This window comes from Candoia aspera, chromosome 17, assembly GCF_035149785.1.
Source record: "Candoia aspera isolate rCanAsp1 chromosome 17, rCanAsp1.hap2, whole genome shotgun sequence".
Classification (NCBI taxonomy): Eukaryota; Metazoa; Chordata; class Lepidosauria; order Squamata; family Boidae; genus Candoia; species Candoia aspera.
The window spans coordinates 537577-552117 of record NC_086169.1 but is presented as its reverse complement, the minus strand read 5'-3'; the positions used below and the strand labels follow the sequence as shown (position 1 = coordinate 552117).

Sequence of the window (14541 nt, the reverse complement as noted above, 5' to 3'; positions counted from 1 at the left end):
GTCCACAGAAATCCTGGAATTGGAAGGGGCTTTGAGACCATCAAGCCCAGCCCCCTGCTCAGGGCAGGATTTACAATTAGAAATCTCTGTGACCCACAGCTCTTTGGCTTGGACTGGAACTGGCCCAGTGGAAAGAAGCCCTCCGCGTCCCAAAGAAATGGGTCCTGGGTTTATATCTGAGTTGAACGTGGTGAGTTGGGGGCTTCCCCAAACCCATCGCTGCCCTCCCAGCAGAAAGATGGCTCTGCCCCATCCTGCTGGCAGGATGACCAGAGCAATTAGGAAGGGTTTGAGACCAGGGGCCGGTGGGGCAGCTACCTCTTCCCCCAGTCTCTGCTTTCCCACCAGCAGAGTCCTTGAAGCTGGTGCCCCAAGCGGGTGGGGTTGGGCCGGCAGCTCTGACCTCATAAGGCCCCGGAATCCGGTGCCCGGGAGATGGCAGGGATTCCGCAACAGCAGCAGCAACAGCTCAGACCGGCCCCCTCGGCTGCGGGATGGGAAGCTGGCTGTCCTGTTTAGGAAGCAGGTACTGAGCGGGACAGGAAGGCTCCCTTGGGCAGGGGCAGGCACCCTCTGACCCCTGGGTGCATCTGCCCCACCCCTCAGAGGAACAGGCTTGCCTGGAGGGCATGCTGGGGTTTGTTGAAAGGCACTTTGGTGTCTCACCCCCCCCCCACATCAGCAGCAGCTGGAATGGAAGAGGACCTCCGCCCACCCAAGGGGAGCCCAGACCCGCAACCGGGGTCTGTGTCACCCGGGGCAAACATGGATTCTGCACCCATTTTGGCACCCCCCCCAGCACGGTGACCAGGGCACATGCCCTGCTTGCCCCCCCCAGTTGTGGCCCTGGGGGAGCCCCACCCTCAGCAGCTGCTTTTAGCCAAGGAGGGGGCCGAGCCAGATTTGGAGGTGCTTAGCAGGGCCTTCTGGGTTTGGGCCTCCCGCCGGACCCAGGGGCATAGCCCCCTCCGCTCTGTGGGGCTGCGGCTGCCCTGCCCCCCCCTTCCTGGGCTGCCATCCCTCTACCAACCTCACCATGCCCTCCTTTCCGCTCTTCCTGTAGGCCCAGCTGTGACAGCAGCCCCGAGTGAGTGGCCCCTTGGAACTGGAACGTCCCTCCAAGCAGATCGGGCTGAAGGGGGGGGGTGGACCGCTTCATCTCCTGACACTGGCGGCTGGTCAGAAGGATCGGCGCCTTCCCCCCAGCTCTTCTGCCCAGAGGCGCCGGTGTTGGCAGGGCCTCTGGGGAATGGACAGGGTGGGCTGGGGATCCAGTGGATCCTGTGAGGCGATGCCCCTGTCTTCAAAGTGAGCCAGAACCGTGGTGGCTTCACGGAGGCCTTGGGGTGCTTTTGTGGCATCGACTGGCACCAGCAGAGCTGGCCGTGGCCATCTCCTGGGCACCTCTGGTGGTCTCCCAACCCACTCCAGGTGGGCCGAGGGCCGGCTGGAGGATGCTGGAGGAAGGGGGATTTGGCACCTGGGAGTCTCCCGTGGCCCCTGTTCCGCTGACCTTTCTTGCTCCCCTCAGCAGCCTTCCCAGGAAGAGAGAAGAGGCAGAAGATGGTGAGTGGCGGCCCGCAGAGGCTGGAATTCCGTTCCTCCCCGCCCCCCCAACGTCCCTCCGCCGCGCAAGAGCAACTCCGGGACTGGCCCTGGCACCGATCCTTCCCCTTCCCCTTCCCCTGCGGAGGCCGAGGCGCCCCCTCCCCTCCGGCGCTGACCCGCTTCTCCTGCCTCTTGCAGCGAGGCCGCCTTCGCCTCCTCCTTCGCCTCCGCCTCCGCCGGCCTCCAGGTCCGGGTCCGGTTTCCTCTACTCCGAAGCCCCGCCGCCCTCGGCCACCCTCACAGCGGAACGGGCGCCGGGCCCCACGCTCAGCCTGGAGGCGCTGCAAGAGCGGCTGGAGGCGCTGAAGGCGCTGCAAGGCCAGTACCTCCGGGGGCGTAAGTATCCGAGCTCCTGGGGCCAGTGACCCCTCCGGCCGCCGCCGCCGCCGCCGCCGAATTCTGCCCTTCGCTCTCCCTCCGCTCCAGAGCTGCGGATCCGACGCACCTGCCGGGATTTCCCGCGCGCCCTGCGCGCCCTCAGCCTGCAGATCTGCCGCAGCCGCCGGAGACTCATCCGCGCCGAGGTCCGCCTGCAGCGCCGGGAAAAAGAAGGTGCGCATGGACGCTGGCCGCCCCCTCGCCCCGCGTCCCCCGCCCAGCCCTGCCGCTGCGCCGGGCCTTGCCGGCTTCTAGGGCGCGCGCCGCCCCTTCGAGCCGGATCGGGACTTCGGCCGACGCCGTCTTTTCCTACGGCAGGCGCTTTCCAGGGGTGCCCGTCCCCGCCCCCGTCGGAGCTGCTGGGCTTGGCCTCCCCGCGCCAGGGTCTCTCCGCCGCGGCGACGCTCTCCAGCTGCTCCCTGCTGCTGTTCCCCGCGCCGCACGCGCCGCCGGCCCCGCCCCCGCTGCCGCCGCAGCTCCCGGACCTGCACGAGGCGCTGGAAACCTTTCTGGAGCGCCAGGCGCGCCACCTGCACGAGCGTGAGTGCGGCGGGTGGGGGTCGCCTTCCTGGGGCAAGCCGGCCGGTGGCTGGAGGGGTCCCCGGGGCCGGGCCGGAGGGCTCCCTGCTCCGCGGCCGAGGAAGCGCAGCGGGGCCAGGGAGAGAACCCCGCGCGCTCGGCCTCGCCTTTGCGCCCCGGCTCCGGAGGCCCTGGGGCAGGCGAGCAGGGCTCCCGGAGCGGCGCTGCGGGAAGGAAGGGATGCTGGCCGGCGGAGCCCCGAGGGCTGTCTTCTGCTTCCCCGCTCCCGCTCCTCAGGCCAGCGGGACTACCGGAGTTGCCAGGAGTGCCTCCGCTCCATCAAAGCGCTGCGCGGGCAGTTGCGCCGAGTGCGGAGCCGGCTCTGGAGGGTGGAGGCCGAGCTGGGCATCCAGGTCCCCCCGCGTGAGCTCTGCGCGGACGACCAAGAAGAGAAAGAGGAGGAGGACGACGACGACGACGACGGCCCCCCCTGGATGCCCCCCGCGCTGCCGGTTGCCTGGAGAGAAGAGGCGAGGGGTCCGAGCGCGCCGCCCGCCGCCGCCCAGAGCGCGCCCCCAGCAGATCCAGCGACTGAGCTCTCTGCCTGCCCTCAATAAAGCCTTTGGAAAGTCTGCTATTGAAGCGTAGCCCACGGGGTGGGGATGGGGGGTTCTTTTAAATGCACCCTGAAAGAAGAGGAAGGGGCTTTGCTTTGGTGACCCCAGTCAGAGTTTGGGGTGTGCCTCCTCCAGGTGGTGACAGAGACCAGTTCCTGGATGGCTTGGGACCATCTCTCTTCCTCCACAGACTGCCAGTTTTCTCTCCAAATGCTGCCTTCCCTTCCAATATTTATGTACTAATTGAAATCTTTATCACACCACACACCATCCCAAACATCTCAGGGCCGTTTATTATTCATAAGGTCATGGAGAAAACATTGAAGTGAAAGAACCTGTGTGAAAAACAGGCTAAAATTAATACTATCACGTCACAGGCAAAAATCCCTGTGGAGGTTAAGCAGGCGGGTTAGATCCCAAGCCGAAGCCAGGGGGCGCCAGAGGCTTCCCTGAGCAGCTGATGCGGCCCGGCGAGAACATCGCAAGCACCTTCCCCGGAGCCCCTGTTCCAAGCCAGGGGCAACAGTGCCCAGCTCAGCTGGTTGTGGTTGGAGACCGAAGGCCTCCACGTACCATAAGTGCCAGGGGGAAACTGAGAAAGAAAAAAATCCTGGAAGTGAGAAAGACAAAGCATCGTGCCAAGAAAACTCACCTGGAGTTACTTCATGGCAGTGCAGGTTGATGTCACTCGCAGTCAGCCCTTCATCTCACCATCATTTGCAAAGGGAAAACGGGGGTGGGTGGGTGGGTTCTCTCCAGCGCCATAGCTAGGGACTTAACAGGCGCTGGTAATCGAGCTCGGATCCGCACAGCACTCTTCATCAGGCCCTGACAGACAGATCCCAGAGGGGAGGGGGAGATTCTGGAGCAGCCAGCCGTTGCCCCCGAGTTTCCAGGGCTGGCCTTCAAGTGCTGCCTTGGGCCTTCTGTCCACTAGATGGCGCCCTTGCACTCTTTGGGGAGGCTGCTTCCCCTTCTGAAGGGCGTTCTTGCCGCGGGGTCCCTTCCGGCCAGCCTGGTCCCCCTTTGAAACCCTCCCTGGTTCCCCCAATGCCTCATCCATTCTCTTCACACACCCCTTTGGCCCTCTCTCAGTCCTAAACGCCTGCCTTTTTGACCAGACGCAACAGTTGGGCGGGGGGAGGGGGGTTGCCCGGAACAGAGACCCCAAGACGATGCCACCGATGCCTTTTGTGGAGAAGCAGGAGAGTCCGGCATGAGCCCGCCTGGAGCTGGAGCTGGAGCTGGATCACAGCGCTCTGGGCGCTCTGGAGTTCCACTCCAAACCGCCCTCTCCTCTCCACGCGGTCACTGTCCAGCATTGCCCTTTTGGCATTTTCTGCTCCACGTATCTTAGAGTCTGCCTCTCCCATCCGCACTGTTTTCTCCCAAGGCAAATGGTGGTGTAGATTCAGAAAGAAATTGGGGGGTGGGGGTGGGGGGAGCAGAGAGAGAGAGAGAGAGCGAGAGAGCGAGAGAGAGCCAGGCATCCCACAAAGCTTTGGAAGTGAGCTTCTGTGGCCTCCCTACCAGGGAGATGGTGGGGACCCTCTTGGCTTTCTTGGGGGGCACTGCCACCAGACAGGAGCAGCTGGCGAGGCATTTTCAAGGCGGCACGTCTCTCCCGCAAGCTTCCTTCCTCCCACCCGGCTTCCCGAGGAATGCTGCTCTTCCCAGGCGATGGGGGGGGGGTAAGCCCAGCCTCCTTGGCCAAGAGCCTCCCCTCTGTATGAATAGCGGTGCAGAGCTGCCCAGCCCTCGTTCGCCAGCCAGGCTCCTGCCTCCCTGCCCGCCAGCCTCTGTCCGCCTTGTGCTCGGCTGACTCTGCCTCCGAAAGGCATCTTTGAAGATGGAGGGTTTCCTGGCCTCGCGGTCCATGGGAGAGGAGTCCCTCCAGATGTGGGACCTCAACAAGCGCCTGGAGGCCTACTTGGCCAGGGTGAAGTTCCTGGAGGAGGAGAATGAGCTGCTGAAAGCCGAGATCCAGGGCCTGAAAGGGGGCTCGGGGGAGAACCCCTGGAGGGCCAAGTATGAGGAGGAGGTGGCGGCACTCAGGGCCACTCTGGGTCAAGCGTATCAGGAGAAGTGTGTGGTGGAGCTGGCCAGGGACTCCCTCTATGAAGCGGTCCAACAGGTGAAGAGCAGGTGCCAGAGGGAGAGGGCAGCCCAGGAAGAGGCCAAGATGCTCCTGTCCATCCACCGGAAGGAGATGGAGGAGGAGAAGCGGGCCCACATTTGGCTGAGGGAGAAAGCTGCCCAGCTGGAAGAAGAGATCAAAGCCCTGGCGGAGGCCCACCAAGAGGAACTGCTGGGGCTGGACCGAGACGTGACCGGCTTCTCCCGCGGCTTCGAGAGCTTCCGTGCGGTGCCGGGGTGCTTCCAGCCTGTGGAGGTCGAAGACTACGCCAAGAGGGTCTCCAACATCTGGAAGGGAGCGGTGGAGACCTACAAGATGGAGGTCTCCCAGCTGGAGGCTTCCCTCAGCGAAGCCAAGGAGAACCTCTGGAAGGCCACCGAGCGCAACCGGCAGAACCAGCTCCAGCTGCAGCAACTGGAGAAGGAGCTGGCCAGCCTCAAGGCCCGGAAGAAGAGCCTAGAGGACAGCCTCTCCCAGCAGTGGGCCCAGCAGCAGGGGGATGCAGAGAAGCTGCAGGTGGGTCGGGGCCCCTTCTGAATCCAGCAGGGCTCGGGGCGGCCATGGGTCCAGCCTGTTCCTCGCTGGAGCTCGGTTGGGGTTGCAGGTTGGCAGCTGACTCGTGGGTTCACTTGTGGCACTTGGAGGGGCGTGGTGGCTTGGAAAAGTGGCCGTATGCCGGAAGGAGCTACTCCATCAAACTTGGCTGGCAAAAGGGCACAATTGTCTGGCATTTCCTCAAAAACCAGGGCTCTGGTCCAGCCACCTGCATCTTGCTGAGTCACGGAAGCTGGGGCTGGGCAGGGGAGGGGGCAGGAAGCGGCTGGAGGGTGGGTGGGGATCGTGCCAGCTTTGCAAGGGTGCACAAGTCTGGGTGTTTTGTGGGGGAGAGTGGTCTCCTGTGAAGGGTGTTTCCCAGAGAATACCCTCCCTTGCCTCCTCCTTTCATAGCCTCCTTAGAGCAATTTGGCAGCCATATTCCAGGAGGGAGGAGGAAGGACCCTGCCCCCACCTGAGCACACAAGCCCACGACGATTTGGGTCCAGTTATAAAGTATTTCCTTACTCTTTGCAGGTTGTGTGGTCTGGCTTGCAGAACATTTCTGGATGGCCAAGGACCTTGTGAGAGCCCCCCAGCTTAGGGGAGGCAGGTGGCGGAGCAGGGAGGTGGGGCTCTCTCAGGAGAAATGTGACTCCCAGGACTTGGGGAGCCTCCGCTCTGTTTGACCTGTTTGCTTCCTGGATGTGAAGGACCCCCTCATTAAGAGGTCCCTGGTTTCAGCTCCTTCTCCTGCCTCCTGTCCCTGAAAATGATTACAGATGTATTTGGGGCCCCCAGCAGATGCCAGTGTCAACCTTTGCCCAAGCAGCCATCAATTGCAGGGCGGTGGGGTAGCTGGGAAGGGGCAATTCCAAAAAGCCAGGATGTTTTTCAAGGAAAAGAAAGCGGGTTCAACTTTTCTGTGTTTATCCTTCCAACGCTGAAGGTGAGATTTCAATACACCTCCCTGGAGACGGGGAGCAGCCAGCCACCCCGGGCCCTCCACATTCTTTGCCTCCCGAGCGTAGCAGGAGGGGGCCACGCCCTGCCCCACTCAGGGCTAAGTAGCTAATTGACCAACTGTTTTGTGACCTGCGGGGGCTCTGCATGGCATGGGGAGGATAGGGTGCAAAGCCGAAAGTGAGCTGCCAAGGCTGGCCCCCGCTCTTGAATGGCTTCGCTCGACAAAGTCTGAGGGAAACCGGCCCAGAGAAGCTTTCCTGAGGCTGAGCTGCTGAGCGAAGAGATTGGAGCGGGCGTGCTGGATGCGGGAGGAGAGCAGAACAAAAGAAGTTCTTTCTGCCACGCTGAAAGCTGAGCGGTCCGCTGCCACACCCACCCGCGTGGCAGAAATGCAAGATCCCCACGCCCCGCAGCTGCCTGCCGGGTCCTGCCCCCAGCCCCAGGGCCCCGCTGGCGCCTCCGCCGGGCCTTCTGCAGCATCCCGGGGGAACCCCGGAAGAGGGGTGCTTCCCCTGGATGGCCGGGAGCAGCCCTCCAGGGCCAGGGCGCTGACCCCGCGTCTCCTTCTCTGCCGGAACAGATGGCCATGGAGGCTCTGGAGGAAGAGAAGCGGTCGCTGCGCAGCCAGATCGCCCAAGTGCTGGACGACAGACAGCAGCTGATGCACCTGAAGATGTCGCTCAGCCTCGAAGTGGCCACCTACAGGTGAGGACCCCCGCCCCCGCCAGCTCCTTGCAGAGGAGAGCTGCCCCCCTGCGACAGAGGGCGCCGGACAGAGCGACCTCCCAAATAAAGCCAGGGGCAGCCAATGCCCTGCACGCACAGCCCCACCCCCGCCATTCTGCCTGTTGGAAGGGCCGAAGAGCTCTTGACCAGGTTTTTTCTCCTCCGCAAAGCGGGGGGGGGGGGGGGGAGTCTCGTCTCGCGCGTCTCTTCTGCAAACGCGCCTCCTTACTTGCAGACGTTTCGCTGAGTCCCAACTTCCCCCCAGCAGAATCCCATGGGAACCGGGCTGACCCTCCCCTCTGCTCCCTTCCCTTCTCCTCCCCCAGACGGTTCCCACACAAAAGGAGGCGGGGGGGGGGGTCGTGTTCCATTAGCATGAGAATGCCGGTAAGGGGGGGGAGGGAGGAAGGCCAGCAGACTCCGCATGATGTCACCACCAGCTTGCTAGCCTTAGCCCCAGCCCCCCCCGCCCCTGTTGGGGGGGGAGGGGGAGCCTCCCAGCGCTGGGAAGGTGGAGGAATGCCTGGCTGTTGGTGGACATTCCTGGTGGCCTCTTGGATTGCCAGAAATAACCCTCCAGGCACTTTCTGCGCCCCCCACCCTGCTCAAGAATCCCCCCTTTTTGCATTGCAGGACTCTCTTGGAAGCGGAGAGCACAAGGCTGCAGATGCCTGCAAATGATTTCCAGACTGCCAGGGGTCTCAGAGGTACGGATGAAGGCAGGGGCTCCGGCAGGAAGCCCAGAGAATGAAAAACGTCTGAACGCTTTTCTGCCATTCAGCAGGAAAGTCTGATCTTGTCAGTTCCCTGACCCAGAGGGAAAACTTACTGGGCCACATCTCCCTATTGATGGCCGCAGTGCCCAGCAGCCCTTCCTAATTTCTGCTTCCTGGGGAAAGCACAGATTGTGCTGAGTTGCTTTTAGCACAAGGATCCCTAGAAACACCCATGGCGGCTGCTCTTTCCCACGTGGGAGAGAATAACAAACCCTTACTTTGGGCTGCTTCCCGTGACACTGGCCTGCAGACCTTTCCAAAGAGACCCTGTCCTTCACCCTCCACAGACTGTCACTTGCCTCACACTCAACGTGTCGCAGATCCATCCACTCAGTCAGATGAGCCTCGGCAGAGGAATCAGCCAGTGGCATTGCCTTTGACCAGCACACTAACTCTCCCCATTTGTGTTGCCCACAGATACGATGACGGAAGCCACTCACAGCAAGCTGCAGGGGCCGCCGATGGACTGGGGGTGCTTGGGGAGCCGGGATGTCTGGCCCAGCCCTGTCGCTTTCCCCAAGGGGGCCCCGAAGCTTCGAGGGTTCCAGAGCAAAGCCGAGTCACTCTCCGCCAACCTGGGGCCCAAGAACCAGGGCTCTGCGGCAAGGGAGTTCCAGAAGGCCAACACCATCCTCCGGCGCTCTCAGCCCACCAAAGGCATTGATGGGCTGTTGCCACCAAAGGAGGCCTCTGCTTTCAGGCTGGGCTCCCCCCAGCCAAGCCAGACGGTGAAGGAGAGCATGGCCCAGTCCGTCTTCCACACACCGGCCCCTCCGCCTTTCAACTCCACCAAGCTGGAGGAGGCTTTGGGAAGGTCCGCCAAGAGCCTCGAGCAAAGAGCAGAGGGTGTAAAGGGAGCCCCAGTCCAGAGGGAGGCCGAAGGTGCAGGAGGGGATGAAGAAGCAGCATCTGGAGAAAAGGAGGTGGAGGGCGAGGAAGAGAGATGGCTCAGCAGTGGGCCGCCAGGAAAGAGAGATGTCCCAAATGGGCCTTTTCCAAGCCAGATGGTTACTGAAGCTTTAGAAATCGCCATCCAGGAAGTGAACCGAAAAGAGGCTCACCTTGAGTCCAGCTTGCTCAACGCGGTCAAAAGCCAAGCAGATGTTTCTTTTGACCGCCCTTCATCCCTGGAAGAGGAGAACAAGGACGATGTTTCCCTAAGTGCTGAGGTGCTGGAGATGGCCCAGCAAGACCACATGGGAGAGGGTCAACCCACTGATCTCCTGGAGGACCTCCAGACCTGTGAGGACTTGGCTGAGGTCAATGGTGGCCAGGAAGCCTGGGCCGAGCTGCAAGGAACAGAAGAGGCTTGGCAGGCTCTGGATGCAGAGGCCCCATTGCCCCTGGGGGCAGAACTGCCGAGGGTAGAAAGGATTGTGGAAGATGTAGCAGTTTTGGTCACTGGAGAAGAAGAGACTTATGAAGAAGCAGGATCTCCAGAATGGAAAGAGAGTGATGCCGATGAGAAGCTGCCTGTGTTCCTGGGGATGGCGCTGGGGAATGACTTGGGAGAAGCACCCAAGTGCTCAGAATCTGCCACAGAGGCACCTACCAATGATAGCAGCAACCAGGAGGGCCAGGAGCATGGCAGTCCCCAGCCTGATGTTCTTGGAGGAGCCTCAGAAGTGGACATGGAGGAGGTCTATGGAGGGGCTGAAGATGTGGAGATGGTGAGCACTGAAGATCTTGTGTCTGAAGAAAGGAGAGAGCCCTGGAGTCCACCCTGGGAAGATAACCAGTGTGATGTGCTGGGGAGCGAGCATCTGCAGGTGGAAGGAAGCTCAGCCAGGGAGGACTGGTTGCCCACCATCCATGCAGGTGAACAGCAAAAGCCTCTCTTCCTGGAGGTGGAGCAGGAGACGTTTGAGAGCCAGGAAGAGCTTTTTCATGAGACTGATTCTGCTCTACCAGAGCAAGAGAATGAGAAGGGTTTAGACTCCGAGGTCTTCTGCATGGAAGACTCCCTGCCCAGAAGCAGAAGCTCTGCCACAGGTGAAGACGACACCGTGGCAGATGAGCCAAAGGTGATTGAGAGCAGGGAAGTCACAGGAGAGGATGAGGAGAAGGCAGGAGAAGATGTTTCCAGATCCGAAAGTCTTCTCAGAGAAGATGTGGGAGATGAAGGAACCTCAGAGAGAGAAGGTTACCTAGTTTTGGAGGCACCCAAAGGTACCTTGGAACTGGGTGCTACCTTGCCAGGTGAGGATATGGCAAGCCTTCAGATGCAGGAGACACTTCAAGAAGAGCAAAGGAGAGAGGCGCCTGAAGAACAGCCACTGGAGGAGCAGAAGGAAGGAGGTGGGGAGCTCTCAGAGGCTCCACTGCAAGCTGAAGGTAGCAGCTTGAAGGAAGGAGACCTGATGGCAGCCTCTGAGATGCCAGAAAGTGAAGAAGCCACAGATGCCCTGGAGATGGAAGAAGTAAGTGGCACCCTCATGGCAGAAAACTTGCTGCAAAACAAGGATAATGCCCTTGAGTGCTCTGAAGACAAAAAAATTGGGCTTGACAATCGCCAGGCAGGAGAATGGCCAGTGGTGGCTGAAGCCCCCTGGAGTGAACAGACCACCTGCCCAGAAGAAGACCAAGAGCCGGGATCCCCCCCAGAGGCCAAGGGACCTGCAGCTGACCTCATTCCCCAGAGGGAGGACTCAGGGTCCGAGGAGATCCTTGAACCTCTAGAATCCGGCCCAAACCCCAACAGTGAGAGAGACGGGACTGGAGAGGAGCGTGTCCTGCTGGAGGAGACGTTGCCAGATCCCACTGCTTTGCACGGGCACAATGGACAGGTGCCGGCCATGACTGAGACTTCACCCCTTCCTTTTCTGGAGAGGGAAGAGATGCCTCTTTTGACCCAAGAAGATGAGCCCCCTGTTTCGGCAGAAGAGAGTGCAGGCATCCTGCCAGCAAAGGAAAATGGTGTGGAAGACGGGGCTCCCAAGGAAGAAGGGGGTTGCAGCCCACAGGGTCTCCCGGAGGAAGACAGGCCTTGCCCAGAAGAGGCTCTGACTGCAGTGGGCTTAGCAGAAGCCGTGACCCAAGCACCACGGTTCACGGGAGACCATGATGATCAGGGCACGGTGGAGGCTGAGGTGGCAAGAGAGGATGCGCACGAAGAGCTGGAAGTGGTACCTGGCAGAGAGCCTGAGGAAGACCCACGGCAAGGGGGCGAGGCGGAAAAAGGGCCTGAGGTTCCCGAGGAAGAGGTGGCCTCAGAGTGTGCTTTTGAGCCAGAAGAGCACTGCGTGTTCCAAGCAGGTGGGCTTGACCCCAGCTACGCGCAGCAGGAGCAAGAGGAGGAAGAAGACGAGGAAGAGGAGGAGGCCCCCCTGGAATCTGGCAACCAAGATCCTGAAGATGTGGCCCCCACAAAGGTTTCACCCCTGACCAGTGTCACTGATTTGGGAGAAATAGTGCTGGAAGGAGAAGACTCTCCGGCTGGTCCAAAAGGGGCTGTAGAATCTGACATTTTGGTATCTTACGAGGACGAATGTTTCCATGTCTCGGACCCAGAAGATCCGATTCAGCAGAAAATCATGGCTGTGGAAGATCCACCAGGCCCAGGATTCCCCGAAACTTTCCCGGAGGATGTGGTGGGCCTTTCACTAGAAAGCAGGAGAGACTCCGATATTCTAGAAATCGTAGAACAAGCTCTGGAGTTTAATCAAGAGTTGATCAAGGCAGCTGGGGACGAGCTGGGAGCCCTTGGCAAGGATGCCCAACGTTCCCCAGAAGAAAGGTCTGTCCATGTTCCCCCTGCATCTCTGGACCAGGATCAACCCCAGGCTTCCACAGGGGCTCTGAAGGGCTCTTCTCCCATGACCAGCCCAAGGGAACCCCACCTGTTGGCGGAAAGCAATGCTAACGGACCACAGGGGGAACCCAGCTTGGAGCAGTTCACAAGCGAACTTCTCAACGGCGTTGGACAGGACGAGACAGACCCTTCTGGAGACGAATTCATCAAGGAGGTGACTATCGCCCCACAGTTCTGCACAGAGGGGTTGGACAACTTCCCCATGGCAGAGACCGTAAGCCAGAGTCCACCACCAATCCCAGCCAGCGAAGAAGGGTTTAGAAGTGGAGATGTCAGTCCTGAAGTTCTTGAGAAGGTCTCCCTGGATCAGGAAGGCCTGGAGACCCTAGATGAGAACATACTGGATGACCTACGGCAGAAGACCTGTGTGAAAGGAGGCAAGGATACCAAGCTGGAGGCCATGCCTTTCCTGTTTGGCGACGAGATTCGCCACCAACCCTTGGAATTCCGGCCTGAAGGGGCCATGGATCTCCAGTCTTCGGAAGACAACTGAAATGTTGCCTTTCAGCCAGTAACTCCAGCCGGTGACAAACAGTGTAATTCCTGCTAAATGCATCACCTCTTTTTCAGTTCCACAAACTTTTCTTTTTCTAGCTGTCTTCCTTCTCTTCGAAATTTGAGATAGTCCCACTGACAATCAAAAGCTTCACTGGGCAACGTTTTCACCCCTTTAACATTTTCTGTGTTAGGCTTTTTAAAAATTCTTTTCTTAAAAGAAAAAAGGCATTCAAGTCCAGTGTCTGGTAGCAAGGGAGCATTTGCATTCCCTTGAAGTGCAACCAGCAATTTGGGAAACCATTTCAAAAAAAGAAAATCTTGTGTTTCATCTGCTTCTGGCCGTACCCAGGAGGAAAAAAAGTTGTTTAATAAGATCTAGTCTCGTGCCCCATTTTTCTAAGTGTGACACCCTGTACCTCTGAACTGTGTTGCCCCGAATATAGACAGACAGCCTGTCTGGAGGCTGTATTGTTGATGCAAAAATGTTGGGTCATTCTTTCTCCCTCAGTCCCTGGGCTTATGCTACTGTGGAGCTGTCCCAGCAAATTTTTACGAAGCCCCCCTCTACCTGTGTCAGAAGTGCATCATCTAGAGCAGAGTTTCTCAACCTCAGCATCTTTAAGATGTGTGGACTTCAACTCCCAGAATTTCCCAGCAGGCTGGCTGCAGAACTCCCAGAATTCCTCAGTATGCTGGCTGGGGAATTCTGGGAGTTGAGGTCCACACATCTTAAAGCTGCTGAGGCTGAGAAACACTGATCTAGAGGGACATGCCAGTGTGCCTTACTCTAGGAATAAAGGAACCAGCTCAGGGGGAGCGTCAAGCAGCCCACCGGCCCAGTTTCCCAGTAGTCACCCCTTGCTTCTCTTCAGAGCAAGGCTCGGAACATTGCTCTGGCTTTGTGCAAAGCAGTTTCTCCTGCGTAAAAGAGCTGTGCCCCCATTTGCTCCAGGCGTGAAGGGATCAGCCTCGAAGCGAGAGCCGTTAGGAATTTTAGCTAAGTTTGGTCAGAGTTTTCAGCGTAATTGAGATGTGATGCTGTTCCCTTTCCCTCCCCTTCTTCTCTCCGTTAACTTGGTTTTTCAGGAATAATTTTTTTTCTGTTCCCATTTATTGGGGGGGGGGTGTCAAGGCACCCATTTTGGCATGCATACCACTGTTTTTAAATGGGATCGATCTAGACCACTGGCAACCCTCGTTCCCTCCTCTCTGTAGAAATATCAGGATGTTCCTTTGCTTTTAAGAGGGAGGGGAAAACTCACAACACTGGAAAGCCGCTGGTAACCTGCTCCTAAGTATTTGGGAAGCCGAAAAGTGCGGCCCTGGGAGCGGGGGAGGGTCTCTCAGGCAGCTGTATTTGGCTGGGGAGTCGGCCCGAGCAAGGCTCCTCTAACCTTCTTTTGGCCCTACTTGGCACAAAAAAACCCAGTTCTTCATCAGGTCCTTCTCCAATAACACCGGTGATGGGAAAGAGGTGGAACTGGTCCCAGCCAGCCATCTCCTGATGTCCTGGGATTAGAGTTCCCAGAACTCCCAGGCAGAGCTGGCATGAATTTGGGGAGCAATTCTGACATTTTCAACCCTATTTTCCCAGCACCCGCCTGGGAAGAAGATAGTCAAACAAGAGGTTGGTCCCCCAGTCCCTGTAGCTGGCCCGGGCAGCATTTCGGCCCGTTGGAACAAGCTCGGAATCGGTGCGTGTCTCCCCCCAGCCTCGTCTTTTCTGCCCAGCCCTGCAGATGACCGTCTCCCAGCATCTGCTTTCTGCTTTGGGCAAAAAGGTTTGAAGAGGGAAAGCCAGCTGGGCTGATGAAGCATTGGCCCCAGAAGACTCAGGCAACACCGAAGCATAGCGGAGGGGGGTGCAGAAGTTTCCCCAAGTGTGAGGTTGATCCCCCCCCCCCTTTTTAATGACAAGAATTCAAGCAGTAATCCAGGCCCGGCTCCACCTCGGAACTTGGGCTGAGCTCC

At 59.3% G+C, this 14541-nt stretch overlaps 2 protein-coding genes across 2 annotated transcripts; both read left to right on the top strand.

Moving 5' to 3' along the window:
• Positions 1-265: 265 nt before the first annotated feature.
• On the top strand, positions 266-3122 carry LOC134506809 (caskin-1-like). Its single transcript, XM_063317164.1, has 7 exons — positions 266-526; positions 683-743; positions 839-1087; positions 1432-1566; positions 1747-1944; positions 2035-2160; positions 2305-3122. Exons 1-7 carry the CDS (start codon positions 266-268, stop codon positions 3120-3122), a joined length of 1848 nt encoding a protein of 615 aa, XP_063173234.1.
• Positions 3123-4658: 1536 nt separating this feature from the next.
• NES (nestin) lies at positions 4659-13044 on the top strand. Its single transcript, XM_063316974.1, has 4 exons — positions 4659-5775; positions 7340-7464; positions 8119-8192; positions 8679-13044. Exons 1-4 carry the CDS (start codon positions 4972-4974, stop codon positions 12563-12565), a joined length of 4890 nt encoding a protein of 1629 aa, XP_063173044.1. The 5' UTR covers positions 4659-4971; the 3' UTR covers positions 12566-13044.
• Positions 13045-14541: the final 1497 nt, after the last annotated feature.

What these genes read in the sequence shown, in the direction of transcription:
- LOC134506809 (XM_063317164.1), top strand. Translation starts at nt 266, where the DNA reads ATGACCAGAGCAATTAGGAAGGGTTTGAGACCAGGGGCCGGTGGGGCA. An exon ending in AGCCCAGACCCGCAACCGGG is followed by an intron (nt 744 to 838) that starts GTCTGTGTCACC and finishes TGCCCCCCCCAG; the next exon opens with TTGTGGCCCTGGGGGAGCCC. An exon ending in GAGAGAAGAGGCAGAAGATG is followed by an intron (nt 1,567 to 1,746) that starts GTGAGTGGCGGC and finishes TGCCTCTTGCAG; the next exon opens with CGAGGCCGCCTTCGCCTCCT.
- NES (XM_063316974.1), top strand. Translation starts at nt 4,972, where the DNA reads ATGGAGGGTTTCCTGGCCTCGCGGTCCATGGGAGAGGAGTCCCTCCAG. An exon ending in GGGATGCAGAGAAGCTGCAG is followed by an intron (nt 5,776 to 7,339) that starts GTGGGTCGGGGC and finishes CTGCCGGAACAG; the next exon opens with ATGGCCATGGAGGCTCTGGA. An exon ending in GACTGCCAGGGGTCTCAGAG is followed by an intron (nt 8,193 to 8,678) that starts GTACGGATGAAG and finishes TGTTGCCCACAG; the next exon opens with ATACGATGACGGAAGCCACT.